Raw genomic sequence first — 24,959 nt, forward strand, 5'->3', positions numbered from 1 at the left:
TTTATATATATATATAAAGAGTGCTAAATTAAAATGTATATTTTAGTCTGACTATTTTTTTTATTCAATGAACAATGTCCTTCCATTTCACAATTGCTGTGCTACTTTTAAAATAAATTGTATTGAAATACATTTAGGTTATACTGCAGTTATTGCAAACCATGTTTTTTCTAATCAAATAGCCTTATTAATATACCTGCAGGTAAGAAATTGTGGTCTAGAAACTACATTTTTTTATTCCAATAAAACTTCCACAAGGGAGGGGGAAAAAATTAAGAATAAATCCATAATTTGTTTGTTCTTCTGGAGATCAGTTCATGCAGCTTCCATGGATTCTAGTTAGTTTAACCCTGGAAATAAGGACCTTAATATTAACATTTCCACAAGCATTTAACTGCTTAAACACAGAGTAACGGAGCATAACCTTAAACAGCCACAAGCAGACAAAGGTCCATGACCAAAATACCTCTGGTTTCGAGTCTATAGGAATGCCTGGCTCCTCATCCTGGTTGAAAGAACAAGGAAGAGAACAGAAATGTAAGAGAAAGAGAGCTGAGATTAGCGAAAGATGTTAGGAGTGCTGCAGCAAGAGAAGAAGATAGATGAGGCAGGGTGCTGGTTAGACATTTATAATTTGCAGGAAATAAGTCAGGTTAGATTTTAAAGAATAGAGAGCAAAGATGACTTAGAGGGCTTATTAGAATATGGGATATTATGCCAAGAGTAGAAGAGCAAGGATGATGATTAGTTTCTTTAATAAAAAGAGGAAAAGAGAAAATGTTCATGCAAGACTGCACAATTGGTGTGCAAAATAGAAGCTTTTCAAATTAGGACTGCAATACCAAAGCGCTGTTCTCAAACCTTCTAAAAGGTTCATATAGTCATTATGTTTACTTAGCAGCAGGCAGAGGCTATTAGGACCTTTTTTGTTCATATAATTGATTCATAGTGTATTCACATGTTTGACCTTTTTTAACAATTATGACTGAAAACAGTTCCCAGTGCAATTTCTGGAACTGACTCCATCCTTTACCTTGAGCTCCAAGGCCTTTGTTGGCGTTGAACTGACAGCTCCAAGTGGCTGTTTCCGACCATCATGCTGCTCCATCTCCTGGTCTGTGTATCGGTTCTGGTCTTGGTCTTGATAGAGGTAATGATCATGGTCAAGATCTAAGCTGCCCTCTTGATCCAGATCTTCCCGGGACATAAACTGTGTGTGTTCACTTGAGCTTCTCTGAGACAACTGATCCATACTATCCCCTAAAGCTGAAGCTAAGAAGAAGGGGTTATAGGAGAGCAGAGAGAAAAAGTGTCTTTATTACAATACTTCGAAAAACAAACATTCAACAAGGCAATAAAAAAGTTTGGGTTCACACCTCCATCTATGCTTCGGGGCTGCAGGTATCGCTTGCTGACAGAACGATCAAACTGTGGGGCAGGCCTGTCAATCAAAGCACTTGCCTGCCTTGTCTGGGCTTGTGTCCTCCCACTGTATCGAAACTTGGAGCCAATTACGAGAAAGCCCTTAGGAGGTGGTTCAGGGGAAACCAACCTGTAAAAGAAACCTCAATTTATGAAAAAAACTTTGAGATTAACTTTTCTGAAAGAATTATACATCTAATTTTATGTTATTTTTACAAATAATGTACTAAATGTGTAGCGAATATAATATCACATTCGATAAGCATATGTTTTAAGGTTTAGGCTAAATAACACCTCAAAAAATGTCACCTGGTGAATGCGCTTAATGGAAGGCTTGAATTGTTGATGCCAGTCAATATTAATACTATTTATAGCTGAAACAGAAATATATTCTGAATTTTTAAATTACAGCTTTTGGTTTATAAGTTTTATAAGGGAATTATAGACAATTGAGCTGGCAAAAAAGGAGCTTTTAAATCTCTTAGTAAAGTGCTGGTTTATTAAGTATCTGTTAGAAATGGAAGGAGGAAGTGGGTTCACACATGCGCTGCCTTTTAATATTTGATTTTTGGACAAATATGTTCCCATAAAATCAACTAGATTTTTCAACAAATTATGGAACTAATCCTTCTTTATTCTGAACTTGCCAAACGAAAAGTTTCTTTTCACAAACGCCCAACAAAAGAAATTTAGCAAACTCACTCTCCTAGCAAGAAGATGTGTTCTACTACAACAGATAAAACATAGACCCCCAACCATGAAAGAGTTGTACGGAGAGATCGTAGGGTTCCTCCCAATAGAATGTTTGCGTTCCAAATTAAAGAAAATCAAAGCAATTTTTGACAGGTGCCGGGAGCCTTTGCTGAGCCATCTCCCAAAAGAAACAGCTGAAATTGCGTGAAAGGGGTATGACAATATCAGGTGGGGCCCATCTCCTGAAATCCTGCTTCATGATTCCTTTCCAAAAATACAGTGCCAACACCTGTGCTGCATATCTTATGTAATGTTGAAAATTGGAAACTATACAAGAGATACCTAAAGAGGATGTTGTGTTGATAAATGTGCTAAACTATCAATTATTTTACTGGAAATAAATTTTCCAACTCCGCAGAATTTGTTAGGTCATTCTCTAACACTATGCTTTCTCTGATTTTTCTCATAGTAGCTTCATCTGGTCTGTTCCTGTGTGGCTGGGACAGCATCCTGGACAGAAGTATCAGCTGTGCTGCTGCCATCAACAACTTTGTTTCTAGATGTTCGAGCTTGACCTGTTTTTCAGTGTAGTCCTGTTTCTCTGACTGTGACTGGCTGGATGTGCTCTCTTCGTCCACTGATGTGGGAACTGGCGCTGTGTTTCCTGGACTGGGCCACCTGTAGAACTAGTTGAAAGCTGCCTTTTGTATCTGTGCTTCTTTCTGTATATCTGCTTCTGTCTCCTTGAACCCCAGTCGGCCTCAGCAGATGGCCGCTCACTGAGCCTGGTTCTGCTGGAGGTGTCTTCCTGTTAAACAGGCATGCTTGTCGCTACAAGCATGCTTTGTTGCATCAACTCATTGCCTTAGAGGCAATGAGTTGATGCACTCAACTGGTTTTACTTAGATAGAAAACTAAATCTATTTGACTCTATGATCTAGTTGAATTGTAAAGTGCCTTGAGATGACATGTGTTGAGAATCGGCACTATATAAATAAACTGAATTGCATTGAATTGTAAGTATAACTTCTGGGCTTTTAATGTTTGTTCTTTTTTAATTATAGTCAACAGAGACCTTTATAGTCCAGGTCTCCCCAGTAGGTGACTTTGCTATTTTCATCTTGTGTGAATATTGTGTTGAGCACTGATACCCACATTTTCCCATCCATATTTGGTTACCAACAGACAGGCTTGTGCCTGCAGATTGCCACTATGGCTCCAGAGGGTTCACCTACTGAAGTGTCCAGCTTTCAGTAAGATCTTAAAATCAACTATAGTCAATTAGAGATCTAGTCTTGAATTGTTACCTCAAACAACATACATTCCAGGATTACAAAACAGTCCTCCTTGTACAAGTTGGGTTTATGCTTGACACGTCTGCCATGTCTGCAAAGCACTGCATGCTCCTTTCAGCATAGAGGCATAGAAAATGTTGGCCAGAACAGTTTTTTCTACTTTTACATATACTGTGGCTTTTTAAGTTTGCAGTCTTTTGCGCATTACTGCCTCCCAGAGTTTACCAGAATAGTGGAGAGTATAAAATACTGCAAATGTTTTGTTACTAATGACCTTCGCTGCTCATTTCCGTGCAGAAGATAGATGCTACAAACTTATTTGGTAGCAATTTAACACATTCTCAACCAGATAAAGACAGAATGCTCTCTGAAGAGGAGGAGTATTTAATTAAGTTTATTTGTTTCTTCAGAATGAAGGTAGAATGAAGAAGGACAGATAGAGGGATTTCTTTATTGTTTTCAAGAATGTTGTCCCTGCTCTACACTACGGATCTGGAGTAGAGCCGCTGTATGTCTACATCAAAAGGAAACCTTGAGGATTTTTTGAGTCTTTGCTCATGATCCCTACTGGGTTTCTCTGGAGTTTTCCAAGGACTTGTTAGATTTCTCTTACAGGCTTTGTTAGACACTATTTTTTTATCCTTAACTTGTAACTTGTTCTGTGCTGCAGTTATTTTTACCTGATAGCTCTTTGAGGATAACCTTTTGGTGCAAATATGATGTCCTTCACGTTAAGATCCTGCATTATTTTGTAAAAGAAAGGTCCAAAAGGTTTAAAAATAATCTGTTTTTATTATTTAGCTATTCATGTGTGAATAGCTTAAGACCTGCATACACTGTATGTCTTTAGTGCTTTTAGAGATGATTTTCCAGTCGTGCAACAAGTTTTTGGATAGTACTTTTGGCCAAATAGTGTGTTGTGCGCTCTGTTGTATAAAAGGGGGTGACCACAGGCGATTCGCTACTCACGCTGAGCTCCTGATCAGAAATTGTGGGTAACAAGAAAGTCAAAACTGTTTGATATTTTGGGTGTGGCTTATGTTGAAGTAGTGACACACAAGATTGAGAAATCTTACCTCTGAGATTTTCACACTACCCATATGCAAGTAATGTGCTTCTTCTTCTATGACTACTGACCTTTACAGATTTGCTTTAAAGTTTACATGACCTGCCATTAAAGAAAATTATAAATTTAGACTGGTAATTCAAATATTTTTAACTGGCATCTGTTTTTTTTTTCTATTTTTAAAGGATTTTTTTTTTTTTTTTCTATTTTTAAAGGAAGGGTATGTAAACTTTAACGCATAACAAAATTTATTGTGTTAGTGAGTTTTACAGTGGGAGTAGTCTGATCAAATCTGAGCGTCAGTTTGTATAGTGTGAGGACCTACAACTGTGAACTCTTGCACAATTTGAGTTATGGCTGCGATTGAAAATATCACAAAGTGTATCCCAGGATTTTATGTAGATTGCTTAAACATATCTAAAAGTTGTCAAATGCAAAGAAATCCACAAAGTTTTAAATGAAGAAGAGAGCAAACCTGCCTAAAGAGAGAGATTTTTATGGAAGCCCTTAGACCTGATGGAGATCAGGATTACTTTTTTTTATTAACAAGTCAGTTTATTAACAGTCAGTTCTTTTCTTTTTTTAGATAATAAAAACTGTGAGATGTCTTTCAACAGCATTCATATCCGACATGCCAAGAGTTAACATGCATGCAGTGTGCAAAGATGCATCCGTCCATCCATGTGTATGAAGTCCTACCTGAAGAAGGTGTGGTGTTCTATGCAGACCTTCCACAAGCGCTTGGAGGCCCGATGGTTGGGCAGCTTAAAGCCTATGGTGCTCTCAAACTGTTCATACTGAGTGTTGAGGGCGAAGGTGGTGAAGACGGTGGGGGGAGGGGGAGTGAAGAAGAAAAGGAGCGTGAGGGAACCAGGTGTGTGGACAGACAGAAGGATGGCAGTAGGATGAACTGTGTTTATTCCTGAGTAATGGAGAGAATAAACATTCTTTTTCTTTTTTATTTACTCATGGAACTGTATTCTATTTTCTCAGGACACAATGCCATCTAAAACTACCTTATAAATTTGTCATTTAAGAACCCAGCAGAGCAGTTCAGTGGTGCGCAGAGGAGATACTGCTAAATCAATAGTTATTAGTGATAAGGGATCTTCAAAGGCTGAAAGATGTCCATTGACATGAGAAGGTGAGCTTTTGTTCCACACAAAAAAATCTGCAGGGACAGTCCAGAATAAGAACACTTTAATATGCCAAAGAAATATATCCTCAAGGGACACCTGAATTGAAGGCTGACTTAAAAGATGAATATGACAAAGAAAGCGGCTGAACAAAATGGCCTTCGTGTTCACCACAAAGATATCAGTGAAAGTTTAACAGTGAAAGCAAAGGAGTCTGCAGTAACCTGGAGGCCAAAGGAGGAAGGAAAATCATAATAATTCAAATAATTGAAAACAAAAGTTAATTCCCTGCTTAATATGGAATCAAAAACCTCATCACAATTAGGGAGAAACAAAAGCAAGACATATCAACTCAATCTTTACTGAGGTGTCTCTAAGGGCTATGAATAATGACTATAGCGGATAAGGTGGATTGTACCAGATAAATCACAGAGGCAACACCTATCAAACCATGAAATGACTATTTGTGCTGCTTGGCACCAACCAAGAAGGACAAAGATGTAATTTTAACAACTGTGAACCCATGAAATAAAAATGTCCTGTTGGCTCTGTGCCTAATAATGTCCTTCTTTCATGTTTCCTGTCTTCTTCAGTGGCCATGTGGTTGTTCTTGTGAGAATGGGCATGCAATAATTCTGCAGTGAATTCTAGTTAAACCACATAAATCTGGAAAGATTACACATGTATAGTTTGGTTTACCTCTCCTGGACGGATTTTGATATAGAAGTTGCTTCTTTTATATGAGATTTTAAGGATTTTAGGCCAGGCAAAGCGATTGATCCTGAGGCGGTCTCTGTAGATGAGAAGCCCATTTGCACTGACGCCAAGCATTATGTCTATTCCCTCAGAGTCCTAGGAAAGGTAAAAAGATTTTCAAAGAGTAATCAAAAAAAGACATTAGGGGATACAGAATTCCAGCAGGAACAATGACAGTAATCTATTCCTGCCTTTGCATGATGAAGATCCACTCCATACATTGAGAGCTTCTTTGCATTTTCTAGGAAGTTCATCTCTGCTTCTGCTGGAGTCATCCCCCTAAAGAATAAATCCCAAAAGAGGATTATTAATTTACTACCATCACTTTAAGCTCATTCATGCATTGCTGTGGTAATCATAGTCATTTCTATTACCTATAGTTATGGTGCAACTCCATCACTCTCTCCTCCAGTTCTCGCGTTTGGTTTGGAGCAAAGTGGAAGTCACTGACGTAGTCTGGGCCATGTTCTTCAGGGTCGTAGTCTCCCAGTTCAGCCTGGACTGTGTAGGAGCCCAGCAGAGCATGTGTGACAAATGAGCATGGGAGGCGGCCAGAGAGGATGTCATCCCTTAGCTGTAGACACAGGTAGTACCTTATAAACAAATCAGAAAAATAAATGAGAGATGCAGAAAAAAAACTTATTTCAAAAACAAATCAAAGTCTTAAAAATCAGCTACTTGATCCTAGTCTTTGGTTTTCAGTGAAAATCCTTGCTATGTATGGCTCTTAGGAGGTTAGTGCTGGTCAGCAAACAGAAATGGTGCAACTAATATTTCAAAGTTTTAAATATGCTCAAGAAAACAAAGTGATGCAACTCTCTGCCCAATATCATAATCTACATATAAAAAGCAGCAATCGCAATGTGGCTCAGTAGTCAAAATAAAATTATCATATTTGCTTCCATCCGCTTCTTTAGAAGATCTTAGGGAATTATTTTTTCCAATAATCTGTAAACTGTGAGGCAACTTTGCTTATGGTATGCATCGAAATAGAAATAAGTTAATGATAAAATGCTCAACAGCACTCTTTTTGTCCCAAAAAACGAATATAGGTCTCGTATTTACAAACTTTGAAATGAAACACATGGCCTGCTACAGTATATCAAAACGGAATTGTTAGATTTATTTATTGTCATGAAAGTTAAATGGACAATCCAACTGCCATTTAACAAAAGGTATGTCTCTGTTAAAAGGAAGAGCTCCTAAAAAAGTTTAGATAAATTACTATTATCTTCCATTCATAAGTAAAATTGTTGGAGAAAAAAAAACAGCATTTCAACAGTTAAATAGCTTCTTAACAAAAACAAACGGCTTTAATATTTTTCGAACTTCTGTGCTCACCCCAGCACTGAGGCTTCCTTCATCAAAGTGTTCAACGATATCCACACAAACACAGTCTGGGAAAAAAAACCATAGTGCTGGTTCTGTAGGACCTCAGGGCAGCATTTGACACTATTCACCGTTAAATATTATTAAAGTGAATGAAGAACTGGGTCTGAATTGGTTCAAATCCTAACTGTGGAAGAAGGCAATTTTTGACATGTGGAGTACCAGAAGGTGCAATCCTGGGGCCCATACTATTTGATATTTAGGTACAAGATCCAACAATCCCAGATAATTATTTTTCTTTAATGAAGATTAGTTATCACAACTGTTCTGATAATACACAGCTCTATATCATGTTATGACCACCTTACTCCAAACCTATCCAAGTACTGGAACAAATTATTATGTGGGCCTTCTCTAAAAAAAATCTCCAGCAGGTACAAAGTAAGGTTTCTACCACCTGATCAACAACTCCAAAGAGTTTAAGAACTAATGTCAGAATAAGATCTAGAAACAGTCATCAAGGCTTTTGTCTTCAGTCGCTTTGATAACTCTATGGTAATGGTACCTTCATAGTTCTGCAAAATGAATATATTATAATCTATTTATAATAATCTATTATAAATCTCTCTTACAGCTAATCCAGAATGTTACTGCTTGCGTTTTCACAAAGACTACAAAAATAGAGCACATCCCACCAGGTTTAACAGTTCTTACACTGGATACCTTTAGCTAAGAGAATACAGTTAGAAGTACTTCTATTAGTTTATAAATCACTGTACAGTTTAGCACCACAATACAAGACTTACAATCACGTGTTCTGGTCCCAGTCTACCGTATTTCCCCAGAACCAAACATTAAGACTACAAAACAGCTGAAAAATTAAATCCTTTAGATTAAGGCTGAAGACCCACCTGTAAAATGCTACCTGTCAGTCACAGTCTACAAACCAGTCCAGATGAAAAGCTCCTCTAAACAAAATAATGTAACTTATTAAACAATGACTATGACCCTTTTATTATACTGTGTATCTGGTTGATAGATAGTATAATTGCGTGAGGTCATTTAGATGTTTTGATAATTTGCAGTCTACTTGATTGTTGTTTTTAATTATACAACTATACATTTAATCTCATGTTTTTTTTTTTTATGTAAAGAGCTTTGTATTGCCTTGCTGCTGATATGTGCTATACATTGTACTTAATCTACTGTACATACTAACTTTGGTGCATAGCTGAGGGAAAAAAGATTATAAAAAGTCTTGTTTTTCATCCCCATTTTTTTATTTGAATATTTTAAAAGAAATTAAAAGATTAAGTTCTGGTATTCCAGAAATAAATGGCATTTATTTTTATAAAAAAAATTTAGAGAAAGCCCAAAAAGTGATGCTTGCCTCCAGCAAATACCAGGTTTTTGACAGTCACAGTACAAGGTCGATAGAAGGGGCAGATTAGAACACAATCATTTAAATACCAAATATAAATATTTTTGTTTATTTTGTTAATTATGCCTAAATTACAATATTTTAAAAGTGAAAAAATACAAATAAGGCACTCTCTCTGTTCAGCTATTGCTGTAGTCCTGAGTTGGCTAAATTTGCTCATTACATAATGGACCCTAGACTTTTGATCCCAGCTGACTTTGATACCTTCATGATTTAAATTGGACCAAGGTATTCGATTCATGAATGCAAGATATATGGCAAAGAAATTAAAATTGCATTATTAGTGTGTAAAAAAGTATACAGCAAAGGTGTGTTTGGAGAGCAATTGTTGGCTAATTATATTCCAACAGTTACAAACTTGCATTTTAGATTTTAACTTCTAAAGGTCAGAGTGATGGAAGCACAGATGAATATAGGCACATCTCACAACGCATAATGTCTTTGAAATATTTACCATATAATATTTAAGGAGGCCCAACCAAGTGTCTAGAAAAACTTACTTATCAGAAGTTGAAATTTCTTTACTTGCATGTGTATTTGTGCTTTAACAGTTCTCCGATCCCCCAAAAATTATGCTGTACACCTTAAAAGGTCAAATATATTCAGAGAAGAAAAAAGGCTTTGAAGGAATTGAAATATGTCTTTGTCTAAACCCACTCTACCTTGTGATGTCTTCAATTAGCACAGATGGATCTGGTGGGTAAAACTTGACCGCAAACCCAAAACTCCAGGAACCAACTGTCAAAAGAAATTTTTTTTGGAAGATCTCAACTTTGAAATATGATGTGTGCACATCTTCCTATATATGTCAGATGTTGGCAGTATTTTAACAACACTTACCCCGAATCTGCTTCTTAATCTCTTTGGAAGGATCCAGCCAGTTCTGATAAGCACAGAAAACCCCTTTTAAAAATTCAACTCAGGCAGAATCTTCCTAATTCATATTTATAGATCGCTCTAACTGTTCCTCCCTCGATGAAAGCCTAATATATTCATGCTAGAGACTTGATTAAAAAAAGCTTCTATCATCATGAAAAGTGGCAATACTTGGACTAAAAATGTAAGCCAATTTTAATTTAGTCAGTTCAATGTCACTGAAGCTTTTGCAGCGTGCTGAACACCCTGTGCAGTTTTGCTAAAAGGCCAAGCTCCATGATCACATCTGAAAACATTTAATGTAAAATATTAAATGTCATGTATGTCATTCTAAATCTATAAGTGGTTCAGTGTTATTAAAAGCGCGACAGGAGTCTGAGTGCTCCCATACTGAAAAATAAGACAGGTGGGATAATCCTCTTAAATACTGGTAATGAGATTATTATTAAAACAAAGTAGCTTTTATGGAAAGAGAAATAATCTCTCAACTGCATCTATACAAGTGGTGCTTTTTCAGGTCTTTAATTGTAGAAAGTTATGAGTTTTTACAGCATTTAAAAGAAATTGCTCACAATAAAGGTAAAACCTTTAAAGTATTACAGTTGGTTAAAGCTATGTTTCTTCTGATAACCACATGTGGGCTTACAGTACAGCTTACGTACAATAATCAAAGTTCATGAAGCCAGTGTTAGGTATTTGTTTACATTTCTGGGTCCAACCTTAGAGTTATCGGAATCCATAAAAGACAGGCCAAAGTAGTCTCTCTCCAGCAGGTTCAGGTGGCCGCACACCATGTCTAGCAGGGTCTGGCCCTTGGCGAATTTCTTGTTAAAAACACAAATACATACATAATAGACAGGAAGACAAAAGAAGAGCAATCAACATGTGGCAAAGTATAACATTTAGCAAATATCACAAATCCAGCAAAGAATTTGTTATGTTGTTATTATACTTTCATATCGTTTCTAATATAGTTTTTGTCTGTATGTACCCAGAATCAGAATCAAGTTTATTGCCAAGAAGGTTTCCACTTACAAGGCATTTTACTTGGTGATGATGGTGCAGACAAATTGTGTATACATTATATATACAGAATACATATCAGTATCAGTTTCTCTTTTTTATAATCTATTAAAAAAGAAAAATAATAGTGGATTACAGATCTTAACAAAATAGCCAGTTGATAGTAATAAAGTGAAACCAACATCAACTTTATCTTTGATGTCATTTAAGACAACCAAACTTGATCATCTATAAAAATGATGATAAAGAACATATAGGAGCATCAACAACGGCATTTAAACCAACTGAAATATTTACTGAAATATCTATAAAATGTTACTTAAATAGTGGTCTTTCTGAACTAAATGTAAGTATTTAATTATTTAATACTTTCCACTATGACGCCAAGTACAAGAAATGTCTGCCTCTACAGGAAATAATAAATATATTGATAATAGGCAATATACAGTCCACATCTATGGATAAACATTAAATTGAGCTGTACAAGTTGTATGTCGTTGCAGAAAGTATTTATTTTTTATCTGCATTACAAAGTTTGAACTCAAGTAAAAATTAAAATTTCCTTCAAATTAATAAGTTAGAAATGTTGTCTCTGATTATTTATACTTTGTCCTTATTAGTTTCTACCTTCAAGTCAGATATGTCACCTATCCACTCTAACCTACTTCAAATGTGCTTGAGTTGCCCCCCCTGTTTAGCTTCAGCAGCCACTGAAAAAGCTTTTATGGCTATATAAGGGTTGAAAGAGCATTTTATATCATGTGGCGTTGGAACAAACCACACCCAGCTTCTATCAGGCTCTTCGGGGCTGAAATGAAGGCCTGCGTGGGTTGAGCAGGCAGAGCTGGCACAGTCAAACACACACATCATTACAGAGCACACACACACACACACCAGATAGATCTCCAAGGGAGACCTGGCTCTTATGGTGACAAGGCAACCAAGCAGCTGTTACCATAGAAACAGGAGTAATAGGTCCCTTTAGTCTGTGTGTACGCCCTCTCATTTCCTCCGTCTCCTTTTACTACAAGGCTCATGCAAACCTTTGTTTTGAAAAAAGCTGGAATTGCCGAAAAGATAACTTTAAAAATGAAGGAAAGATGATTGATTAATTTTTCCAGACTAATTTATTGTGTTTATTTCTCCAGAGAATGCTGGTTAGATGCCAGAGCGTTCCATCTAGTGAGTGTAGTATTTTCTCCCTCAAATTGAAATTGCGTCAAACATCATGTGAATTCCCAAAAGCATGGAAACCAATTCAGATGCTACAGATTAGATTTCCACGTCACATCAATTCTCTGAAGTCACATTTCTGACCGTATTTCTCAGTGATAATTGTGTTTTCTGCCATTTAGTAAAAATCTTTGAAATCCACTCTTTGCCAATTGATGTTGAGGACTAACAATCAGTACCTGTTTAAAAGGTCATAGATAACAATTTTTTTATTAAAACAAAAACTTCTAAAATAATAATAATACTTCCACAGAAAGAGTGGTACATAATAAAAATTATTTTACTTACAAAAAATGTGAATTGTTGAATTGTTTAACAAATTCTGACTTGTCCAACATCAACATCATGGAATTCTGCACCAATTGAGTTGAAGTCACGCTCAGGCGTTTCCAGATTGCAGTCACATTGTGATAACTAAAAAATGCGCTTCTTCTCAACATTAAATTTTTTAAGATTCAAGTAGACCGGAAAAAAAAATGAAAACAAGGGTGAATGCTGGTCAAGCTTTTGGGTGTTGGTGCTAATTTAAGGAAGAAGGGCTCAGAAGCAGCACAGTTTACCCCTTTCCTTCTGGACCAGCTAGTTAAATAATTGAGCATTTGTGGATCTGGAAGCCAGCTGGCAAACAGTACAATTAAAGGTTGGAATGAGAGCAGACCAGAATGAGTGTATTACCTACTGGCTGGGAGGAGTAACCCTGTAGCTATCTAAGTCACATCAAACAACCACTACAGTTTGTCACAGTATAAAAGCTTAATTTAGATTACGAAACCAATTCTTGGATAAAATATGTTTCATTGCCCTGCAAGGTAAAATGTACTCATTATTCTTATTAGGATTTAGCTTTTTTACTTCAAACAAAAAAATACCATACAATGTATAAGAAAAATATTACTTTTTATGCCTCAACATAATAATATACAGTTAAAAATTTAAGGTTGGTCACATATGTTTAAAGACATATGGTGCTAAAAATATCCTTTTGAATGAACCATGACATGCAGCAGCTGAGGAGAAGATCTAATTCTAAATGCAAAAGCAGCAGCGTATATTTAACAAAACATTGCTTGTTAACTGTAAAAAAAGTGTTGCAATTTGTATTTGACTGCTTTACAGATTCCTACCTGATCAAGGGCAAACATTTTTGTTTTCTTTTGAGAGCTAACTTCTTCTGCCAACTCTGATTCAATAGCTGTGGCAAGGATATTAGATACTATTGAGCAGGATGATGAATAACAAACTAAATTACTTATTAAATTAAAAAATGAGCAGGATGATGAATAACAAACTAAATTACTTATTAAATAAAAAAAAAAATAGATAGTAAAAGATTAGACTAAAAAAAATTTTTTTTGTAGTTAAAATAGTGAAACCAGGGGATTGGACAATGAAAAAATAAATAAGCTGTCTCATAAAATATTCTGTAGTGAAATACACTAGTTTTATATATATATTTTTAGATGAGTGCCAGATTCTTTACTAGATAAATAATTTAAAAAAAAAACTCAGGCAAGAAAACTGGACACATATAGCACTTTTCCCAGTCAATACCTATACTGTTGTGTGCTAAATATCAATAGTAGGTTTGTCCTTCTTCCCTGTTTCCTTTTAATCATCCTTTCCAGCTTGCTCTGCAAACATTACGACTCTAATTAAAGTAATGATTTCAGCGCATTTACCATTCAGTTCCAGTTTTCTTATACCCCCACATCAAACCACTCATCCATACTACAGCACACAAACAGGCACTCCCTGTTGTTTTCCCTCTGCTCCATCTTCCTCTCTACCTCCAAGTCCACCCTTCATCTTTTCCTCTTCTCTCCCTCTCCTGTTCTATTTTCTACCTCCGGTCAAACCTAAGAGCCCTCATGGATCAACTGTATGGATTTCCTGTCACAGCCCACTACCTCAAGTGTCACTTCCCAGATGACCTGTGTGTATGTGTGCATGTAGCTAAGACTGAAGAAAATATAGAGGCTGAGTTGAAGGAAAAGGGTATTTGTGTGTGTTATAAGAGGTCAGTTGTCTGGCAGTGAGCGATAAATGGAGTACAGTAGGTAATGGTAACGCTGCGACCAACAAGCTCAATCAAAGCCACCTCACACTTCATCAGTAGCCAAGGCAATGGGGCTCCAGTTAAGCTTTTGTGCATGAATCCATGAAGCTCTTTGAGCTCTTCACAGGATCCTCCAGTCTTCCATGCGACAACCCTCCCCATTCATGTCTGTTCAGAGGATGCATATCGTTTGGCAGGTGACTATGAAGATGTGGATGGCTGTAAAATTCAAATAAGCAGAGCAGAGGGGGTTCTGGGAAATCTGTCTGTTTACAAACACACTGACTCTACTGTAGCATAGAGTCGCACTTTATTTAAGCTTGGGATTGTTTATATGTCCTTCCCATCCCCCATAACCCTATTAATGGGAGCAGATACAGCATCACATTTTCTTCTGCTGGACTGTGTTGATGTAAAATTATGGACGGATAAGGCAACCTATGCTTTTGAACACATGCACTTGTTTTGGACAAACTACGGAGAAGCTAATAAATCAAAACAGACTCAATGGGAGTTTTCAAATCAGTCTATCTAACTATGTATATGAATGTGGAGGAATCTGGAGGATCATTCTGAGGACCGATGGCCTTATTGCACAAAGTGGATAGAATAGTGGAAACTGTGGATATTGTCTTCATTTCTTTTTCTTTTTTCTTCTGTACAATCCAGACACATTAAAGCTGGTTTTGAAATAGATTAAACAGGCAAAGAAGAAAAAAGGAGAGCTTTCGAGAGATCATTAAAAGCTTAGTCTGCTCTTGAAAACCCATATATTTTGTCAGGGTACTGATAGAAAAAGTCTTTAAAAAAGGCAGATATGTTGATCTATATAGGTCAATAATGATACACAATAGCATTCCTACTAACCTAAACATACCCACATATACCACACAATTTTAAAAAAAAATTTTCGAACCCTCGAATTTTCGAATTCATTTCGATTTTTCGGTCTTAAGGATAGTTAATAGGCCCGGTAAAAAGAAAAAGAAAAGACAAGCTCCTTGATTTCTGTCAATGAGGTACAACAAAAAAGACATGTTGGTAATCATGATCTATTCAAAACAAAAATAAAAAGCCAATTATACGTTATTTTGCAAAAATGGCTTTTTTCCTGACTCAAGTATAAAAGAGGGAGTTTGCTAAGTTCTACAAAGACTTTAAAAGGGCCTAGGATTTTTGTTTTTGGCCAAACCACACGAAGGGTAAACTTTAAGGAAACAAGCACTCCAGGGCCCCATCTCAGAGGGTCGAACAAGCAAAAAAAAAGATCTGGAGTAGACATCTGCATATTCTCAGTTATCGTTTAAGAAAAAAGACTGACATCTTGTTTTTAAATATTTATTGTCATCACTGTCACAAATTACATGATCTTACTTTTATGGCCACACTTAAATTGCCAGTAGCATGCTATGACAAAATTGAACCCACTTGGTTGGTGGCTCTAAGTTTTTAATATGATATAACAGCATGAGTATTGATATATCTGTTTTTAGATAGATTCCAGATCTAAATAAGCGGAATCTATGATAAACTAGTGCATGTGCATTATAGTATCAGCTGTGTTTTTTAAATTATGATTTTGGAAACATTTCAAGTAGGTAGCCATACCTCAACCGCAGTATCATAGTCAGAGCCATCAAGAAGAGTGACTTTCACGGGTACAGTCTTAAGCCGTTTAGTGGTTTTCTGGGGTGATCTGGAGGCTTTGCTGGGAGTCTTCTCTGAGCTATCATCCAGGTCTCCTGGGTCTTCAGGAACCTGTAAAAGAGTAACTCATCTTAGCAAGCAATAACGATTTCCAACACTAGGTATATCCAAATTCATTTAGTTAAATAATAATTGATACACTTTGAGCTATCTAACAGTTGGTTGTATTATAACACTAAAATATATGTTTGAAGATGAATGATGCATAGTAACATTTTTATTTTTGCAACAAAAGAGAAGAACTTACTGAACACCCATCACTCATACAAAAGTATCATTAGTTTCAGTCAGATTGAATGGCAAGCAGAGAAAATAGGTAAAAAGTAAGATAACACATAGCTATACATTAAATACATATACATACGTATATATATTTATATATGTATATATACATGTGTGTATATACGCATAAATATATATATATATATACCTATATATATATATGTATATACCAATATTCTCAAATCCCAATTAATATATATTATTATAAATATATTATTATGAATATTTTAAGCATTTAATCAAATAATTGACTTTCAATAAGTTCTCATATCATCCATCTATTTAGTTCTAATCTCAAAGATAAACAACCAATGCATGCAAGGTCAGCTACTGCTTTAAGATGTTAGGTATTGGCACTGACAGGAAGGACAAGCTGTCTTGCATTTCAACTAGAAAGCTGGAAGGGACCTAAGTAATTGAGCGGACTACAGCTGCTGTGAGTTTCACAATGCTCACACCTGATTGGTCCTCCTGGCGTCACCCTCCATTGCCGTCTTCATTTCCCCTGCCAAAATCGTCTCTGTTGTCATTGAAATGGATTACAGCCCTGCAAATGCATGAAAAACATAAACAGTCAACATCAACTCTGTTTCCATCATTTCCAAACTCAGTATGAAGCTTTTAGCGACGTGGAAATTCAGTTTGTTTGGTGAGCTCAATTAGACTCAGGACCTGTGAGCCAAATGCTTTCACATCAACAGGCAGCTCACTGAATCTTAACTTTAACTGACATTTGGTGGTGAAATCAACGCTGCAGGTTTTTCCAGTAGCGACATCTCATTTAATTTTCTTTACAGCAGATATCCGCTACCAAGGAGGCTTTAATTATTCTCAGCTTCCATTTAGTATTGGTGCATCTCCTAATATATGAATGGTCATTGCATCGCGAGCATGGCAAAAGGGTAAAACTCAGCGGGGCCTGGCTTACAGCCTCCCACAGGAACACTCAGCTTGAAGAGAGTTGGCTTCAAACCCTTTTTTCTCACGCTAGCAAAGAAGATAGCATAAATTACATCAGGCTGAGAGCCCTGCAGCAGCGCACTGAGATAGAGAATGAAAGAAAGACACAGAGGAAGGGGAGGACACAGACAGCGTGTCTGAGACGGGAGGAGAGAGGAAGGAGTCAAAGGTGAGGAAGAAGAGTGAGGGAGATGAGAGGAGTGTTAGAAGTATAAAAATGTTGCAACATGCCAGTAAGATTGAAACAGGGGCAGCTTATATTTAAAGGTGACCATTGCTGCACTGAAAATGGACTCCTGCACAGCAGCAATTGTCCAGGATACACACAGAAAAATTGCTGATATTCAGATTAACTTTTATATGCCAGAGAAATAAATTATGCAAGATAAGGAAATTTAGCATTACTACAAAAGGTGAGAGCAGGGTCACAGGCCCCTGGAAGTCATTAAATAGTGCTGTGTAAGGTATGACGCACCTTGCAGATGTGATACGTTAATGTTTCAGATCATCATCTTATTTGAACCACCAGGCCAAGATAACCCAAGTTAAAAATAGATACTTTTTAGGTCTTAAAACGGCTTAGGAAAATATATCCATTCAAAACCCTGGGACTTTTGAGAGGCAATAGAAAAGGAGCTATTGCCAGGTACAGCAAAACACAGAATGGAATGTATCCACAAAAGGCGGAAGAAATTGTTTTTAGATATTAGGGAGCAATTACTTGTTTACATAAGAGCAGAATGGTTTTAATGTTTTTTGTCTTTATAAATAAAATGATATAAAAAAAATATGTAAAAACAGACCACATGTGTAAGAAGGTGAATACTTTTGTCACAGCAATTTATGCCAGCTGAATATTTTCAGATGAATTTGGAAATAAAAAAATAAATAATTTAGATGATTTACTGTTTAAAGTTTCAAAACGTACAATCCAACTAAAAATATATAGTAATGATCAAATTGTGGTGTTTTATACTTTTTTAAGCACCATTTCCTTCATCAACTAAGCTACCAATGGATTAATAAAAGGCCTAAACAGGGAGCATGAATGATTACACTTATAAGCCTTAATCCACTGAAATTACCCTACTTGCTAAAACATTTTGTAAACCAACACAAATTTTCTGCATCATCGCGCATCATTAATTTACAGTCCATGATGGTGTAGAGTGGCCACCCATTATTCTTCATTTCCACAATGTAATGACTTTTCTTTTAGCAGCCAGCAGGAGAGATATCAATTAGCTATGCCTCTTCTGGCTGCAGTTCCCAGCATGAGGACAGAGGGCAGAATTTTCAAAGAAAACTTGATGAACATTTATAATAAACATAATGACTTCATACTTATCAAGCTAAATAAATGTGCCAGTAATTCATAACCCATCAGTCCTTTTAGGCTTCTGGGCCTAATTGAACTGTTGTTGATTATTCCTGCTGTAAACAGGTACATCTGGAAAAAAGGCAAAAGATACCAGGTAAAGTAAAGATGAAGTTTTTGTGAATTGTTTTAAAAAAGACAAAAAAGTTTTCAACTACAAAAAAACAGGAAATATATTGATTCTTATAATGACCAATAAACGTCTAAAAACACAAAAAGTATGCTTATGTGTGTTATCTCTTAGAGAGAATGCCCTAAATAAATAAAACTTTTTTCATCCGCCAGTTATTTCTGTTTGTGAAGCTGTAGCACAGCATGTCTTTTCTTTAATGACCCTTTAGTTTGGTTCCTCAAAGCTGAATGCAGTCTGGCTCCTCAAAGGCAGCAGATGTCATATGCTCTTTCAGATCCGCTTTATCAAGTTCAGAGAGGCTGTTAGATGAATTTATTTTTGATTAGCCATAAAGCAGGGTTTAATTTGTTCAGATGTAGTCCATGTAGGCCAGTGGTGGGAAGTAACTAGTTACAATTACTCATAACCTACTTCTATGAGTACCTTTACTGTACCATGCTTTTTACTTTTACTCAGGTGATAACCTTGTGAAGTTTCACTAATTCTAAATTCTGGATACTTTACTGACTGCAGGTAACTGAAGCCATTTGGAGATCATACGAATATACAGTAAACAGTGGATATGGTCATTGGTAGTTAGTTACTCTCTTCTACTGTAACACTTACACATTCATGTAAGCTAAAAATGTGTAAAATTGGTGTAAAGACTGGTTTTATAATGTTGGTGTTTTGGTTATTACTGCTTCTTCTTGAATTATTTTTTGGGGGTAGTTTGCCCACTTCTGCCATTGCTCATTGTCATCGGCAGGCAGTGCACCTGGTACCTAGGCCTTCAGTGGGCAACTTTACACACTGATTATAATTTTAAAATTATTTTCTGTTGTCAAAACGAATTACTGTTATATGCATTTTTTTGTCTCTGTGTTTGTTTACTAGTATTTAGCCAGTAAAGCAGTCCCTCAACATGAGTTTCTAGTCTTTTAAATGATTTGACTCGATTTAGGTCTGATATTTGTTCCATTCTAATGCAACATGACTGTGCCTTCATCTCATCTATTTTATCTCAGGTTAAATGTTTAAGGTTGTGGTTCTGAGGACAGGTTAACCTCCACCCCAGTTCCTGGTCTTTCAGAGTCTCAAACAATACAGCTTACTGTACCTTGCATTTAGGTTAATCTTTCTTTCCATTAACACTGACCAGGGTTTCTCTGTCTGCTGAATTAAAGCATTCCCGATGCAAGATACTACCATCCTGATGTTTCACTATAGCAATGGTCTTCAATGTGATGTGTAAGGCATCCAGCGCAGATAGCATTTTCTATTTGGTCTCGTTTGAAAGAAGATCTTGCTTCCACAGCCTTTCTGTGTCAACTATCAGGCATAAATTGATATATTTGCAAATAATGCCTTAATTTGCAGATTTTACTTGTATAGTCTATCCTAAATCAGTCCCTGAACCAATAGCCAAAATTGTATTCCTGACCTGTCCACTGTTTTCCTTACTGTTTGTTACACTCTTTACTAATGTTTTTTTTGTAGATTCCTGAGACCTTCAGAGAAGTGCGGACATGGTGAGGAGATTAAAAGACAAATTACAGTTGAAGGGCAGACAAACGTGTGAAATAAGAATTCCTACCCAGGGAGGTTTTGATCCAAATTCATTTATTTTACCAAAATAGTTCAACTGACTGGAATCATCAAGACGGAAAAAAAGGTAATGAAAGGGGTTTTATTAATGTGATGCCCACAAAGATGTTTCTATTGATAACTAAGAAAGGAATCTACCTTTAAAACATGCCATCTGGAGGAATATTCACAACTAAAACTGCTTTTTTATTTTTTTTTTATTTTTTATTATCTTTTGAAAGATACTTCCTTTTCTAACATCAAACATACCTCTTTTTGTGCTGAAAACATATTTTAATCTTAATCAAAATTATTATTTTAATAAAATGTTTCATTAGCTGTACCTTTTTTTGTCTTCACTCACATTCCAAAATTAGCTGCTGCTTTGTGCTGTCCTACCACAAAGATAGAAAAAAATTACAATAACAAATGAAAGGTAATATGCCTATAGCAAAAAGACCAAAATTCCATTGATTATAATAAAATAAGGGTATATACTCCAAGTGTCCACCCTGAGAGTGTTTTGATTGCCCTTTTTGAGCCTAAATAGAACCACAGCAGCGGTCGTGAAATACAGACATGGCGCCATCTACAGGAAGTACAGCTGAACTATTAAAAAGCCAGATAATGGCCATTGACGCAGCTACTAAATAAATCCAGATCATATTATAATTCCTTTTGAAAAACCCAAAGGCTGAAGGGCATGGCTTAAAAGCATTGTTAACACATGTAGCTCCATTAGCAAGGACATGTGTTCAAGTGCTATCAGCAGAGACATCAGAGCTTTATCCCCAGCTTTAGTGTACTCCAACAGTCATACTGTTTTCCCTGCAGAACTCCTGGTCACATGATGTTGCATGGTAATTATACAGAGTACGGCTATATCTACTAACAAACTGAGCACAAACAAAGCTTAAAAGACACAAATAACAAATACTATTCGAGCAGCAAGCTGTAATTTTGTGACAAAATGATGTACAAAATGCCACCAGAATGAGATAGTATTGAATCTAAAAAAAAAAGGTAATATGACTGCACATTTCAAGTTTGGTGTGGTACTTTGACAAATATGGAAAAGCCCTAAATATTTGCAATAATGTAATGAGAGGTATTGTCAGAAATTTGTTCAAATCTCAGGTCAGTTCTTTATTTCACATCCAACATATCTAATTCCCAAAGCTCCATAAAAGCTAATTTCATTGTAACACAAGTTTTCATTGTCAGTCTTAATGAAGCAACTGCCAGAATGATGTACCAGTGAATCACAACGAGACTTGAATAAAACCTTTTTTTCTCCAACTTCAGAGCTCTCATTTCACAAATGTCATGACTGCAAAGTTAATTAATTATATTATTGTGGGCTTTTTTATGAGTCAGTCACTTCAGGTCTGCATCCGTTTTGGTCTCTGCACATTTAATCATCTCTGTGAGAGTATTAATGGGGTCTGAGATGTGTGGGGTGCTAAACTTAAAATTCCAGCAACAATTATAGTAGGCTCCCATTTAAGGTCCTCTACTTCTGAATCTGGGTTAACTGTTTCTTGCTAGTCTAATGATTTTAAAGCCTTAACAAAATAGAGATATCTTTTAAATATTCAAATTATTTAAAATACATGCATCTAATTCTGGGCGGATATGGAGGATGTGGGATCTGGGGGTCATCAGACGTGGAGCACTTTCTGGTGACAAGCTTATACAAAGGAGCTTTATGATTGGCGGCAAACCATTCCCTCCTTAAAAAAATGCATTTGTGTATCGAGGCATGTCTGCGCAATCTCAAAAATCCACACACAAATGCAGTGAATTTTAAAGATCACTGGTACTTTTTAACTTAATTCATGTTTATGGACCAGGAATACTTTTGTGAATCTTGTTCTGTGAATGTGTGGATCTTGTGTGCTTGCATGAATCGTGCTGTGTGTGTGTGTACATCTCGTAATGTGTATGTGTGGATTGTTTGTGCTTGTGTGAATCGTTCTATCCATGTGTGGATCTTGTCCTGTGCATGTATGAATCACATATGTGTATTTGTGAAAACTGAGACCGATCTACCTCCATATAAAACCATAAGCAAAACATAGCAATAAAGCGGCATATTTCTAAATTTTAAGCTCCTATGCTTTTAATTCTTAAAGGGTTAAAAAAAAAATCAAATTGAATGTTTATTAGAAAAAGCATACATGAAATAAGCACTTTGACAAAAGTTGCTGTTTTTGGGTTTTTTCTGTAAAGCTGTAAACCATCTTTGAATAATTCAACAAACCTGCCAATGATCTAGCCTATTTTATTAAGCAACATGCAAATCAGCAAATCATTTGGCAGAGACTCAACAAAATTGACTTTTAGACGCACTGAAGATGTGGTGCATCATCCGAATGGGGAAAAAAATATTTAAGCTCTCAGATTAATTGCTTGACATTATTCCATTCAAGTAAGAAGATAATGAAAAAAAAAAAATTAGGGTCTCATATAATAATATGCTGAGACATTAAACTACCTCCTCCACATACAATTAGTAACAGTATCTATGGTGAAAACATATGATTACCAGTTCAAATAGTCAGACACTTCATTACCCATAGTTGTACAACTTAGTGACTGAGCACATTTTTGCAGCTGAATTTTTTTGCTCGCAAATGTAAAGTGTTGATGAAACAATATTGACGTTTTCTAGTATTGTTTGTAGACCAAAACATTAATAATGTTTGTAATAATTTCAACAGATAAAATAGTTTTTATCTAAAAACCTCTCCCATTCAGAGGACTCAGGGACTCAGTGAGAAAACATGAGTGACATTTTTGCTTCAACCCCCATAAAGAAGGCCGAAAGCTTATTTAAGTTTCATAAGAATCTGGAGCTGCTGTCAAATTGAGTGGAGAAGGTACCCCATTAGGGGAGAGAGAGAACATTAGCGGGTCTATGAGCTAGACATAAGCCCCATTTACACTGCCCTCTGAAAATCGATCCATGCCGAGCTTTGATCAGATAACCGTGCCGAGCTTGGTTCCTTCTGACCATTTATATACCACACTAGCACGGTTCCTCGCCTCCTAGTGACGATGTACAGTTCTACTGCTCTCTAGAGGTAAAAAAAGCAAATCAATATGGCAGCACCCATTCAGGAAGTTTGCATACAATCAGGCAAAGAAGGCCACCTTTGGTGAATTTACTTGAAAGAGTTGGCTTTTGGGAAGCGGATACGAGAAACAATAGTCTAATCAGGGTTTACAGATGCAGGAAACAACAACTGGAGTTGAAGTTCATTACACTGCTTAGCGGAATTATTACTGGAAATCATGTGGCAAGGTAGGGAAGCTTGTATTTTTATGAATGTCTGAAATTTCATGATTACGGAAGCTGACTGTAAGGAGATGAGGCGGTCTGCTAATGCCCTCTTTTTTATCTAAGAACCAAGCCATTTACACTCAACTGTTATCTCGGTTGCTCAGACCAATCTCGGCACGGTTTCAAAAGGGTACTGTAAATGGAGCTAAAGGAAACTTTCTCTTCCAGCTCCACACCCAAGCCAAGATGATGTTGAGGAAAGGGAAATTTAAAAAATATTCAGAAAAGAACTAAAGGCTGATATTGAGATTAGATTGTAGTTTGCTTCTGTTCTAGATCGTTATCCAAAGCTATTGTTATTAGCTTCTGTAGTACTGACTTTAGATTGAAAGCAAGCTGTTTTGAGGTTGAAATGGCGGATGATTCAACCACACAAACCCATTCCAGACCAGATGTTCTGGGACAATCATCAGTGTTTCCATTCATCTCCATTATAGCATGCTGAGTTAGCTCCTCTTGTGTTCTCCCTCTGATGTCACCACAGAGAGATGGGTTTCCACTAGTTAAAAATCAGAGTGCTGCTGTGGAGCTACTAAAGGTAAGATATTTATCTTAATATAAGCCTGTTTGATTCCTAATAATTAAGAAACACCTGTTATGTCCTGTTGCATGAATTCAATGCCAAATTACATGAAATCAATATCCCCTCATCAAAAGTTTAAGTAAAAGTTAATAAGATATATCTTTGCGAAGCATACAAATTTGATGTCATTATTTCAGTGTCTGAAAAAATTGTTAGATTGTAATAAGGCTATTTCCATCGGCCTCACCAAAAAGGCATGTTCTTTTGTATTTTCCATCTTGAAGAGGTGCAGGGAAAGAAATTACCTGTTTCATACTTATTCACGAATGCAATCAGGATGCAACCAGGAAGTATGGTGGATTTTCAATATATATTGATAAAACTTCAACTTAAAAACTCTTGGTATACTTTTTTTGCCTCCCTTAAATGTTTTAGGTCAAAGATTTTTTCGCTGCCACTAATTGTAAAAATGGTAAGAAGAAAATATAGTAATGGACAAAAGATATCAGACTATCGTTTTTAATAAATTTTTCTTAAGATATACTTTCCAAAAAGATCAAAAAACAATCCACTGGACTTTGTTTCCAAGTTACTTATCCAGTGGATTGTTTTTTAAAACTTTTTTGGAATGACTATGCCCTGGATGACTGAGAATCTTCACCAGCATATTTTTTAGATATAGTATCTTAAGAAAACAAGAAAAAAAAAAAAATTATTTTCTACATGACTAGATAAATA

At 36.2% G+C, this 24,959-nt stretch overlaps 1 protein-coding gene across 6 annotated transcripts in view; it reads right to left on the minus strand.

The window, feature by feature from the left end:
* The window catches only part of LOC107102931 (band 4.1-like protein 1), a 58,713-nt gene that overhangs the window by 15,855 nt on the left and 17,899 nt on the right, over positions 1-24,959 (minus strand). For 5 of the 6 annotated variants that reach the window (XM_015402396.1, XM_015402394.1, XM_015402399.1 and 2 more), the window contains exons 2-13: positions 16,774-16,862; positions 15,935-16,084; positions 10,734-10,838; positions 9,979-10,021; positions 9,801-9,876; positions 6,743-6,961; positions 6,560-6,647; positions 6,312-6,464; positions 5,176-5,273; positions 1,377-1,552; positions 1,034-1,272; positions 467-505 (exon numbers count right to left, since the gene is read on the minus strand). In XM_015402396.1, the coding sequence (XP_015257882.1) occupies positions 467-505; positions 1,034-1,272; positions 1,377-1,552; positions 5,176-5,273; positions 6,312-6,464; positions 6,560-6,647; positions 6,743-6,961; positions 9,801-9,876; positions 9,979-10,021; positions 10,734-10,838; positions 15,935-16,084; positions 16,774-16,845 (1,458 nt within the window). In that variant the 5' untranslated portion in view covers positions 16,846-16,862. The remainder of the gene's footprint in view (positions 1-466; positions 506-1,033; positions 1,273-1,376; positions 1,553-5,175; positions 5,274-6,311; positions 6,465-6,559; positions 6,648-6,742; positions 6,962-9,800; positions 9,877-9,978; positions 10,022-10,733; positions 10,839-15,934; positions 16,085-16,773; positions 16,863-24,959) is intronic. The other variant, XM_015402400.1, reaches the window with a different exon arrangement.

This window comes from Cyprinodon variegatus, unplaced genomic scaffold (genome assembly GCF_000732505.1).
Source record: "Cyprinodon variegatus isolate N-32 unplaced genomic scaffold, C_variegatus-1.0 Scaffold1343, whole genome shotgun sequence".
In the NCBI taxonomy this organism is placed as follows: Eukaryota; Metazoa; Chordata; class Actinopteri; order Cyprinodontiformes; family Cyprinodontidae; genus Cyprinodon; species Cyprinodon variegatus.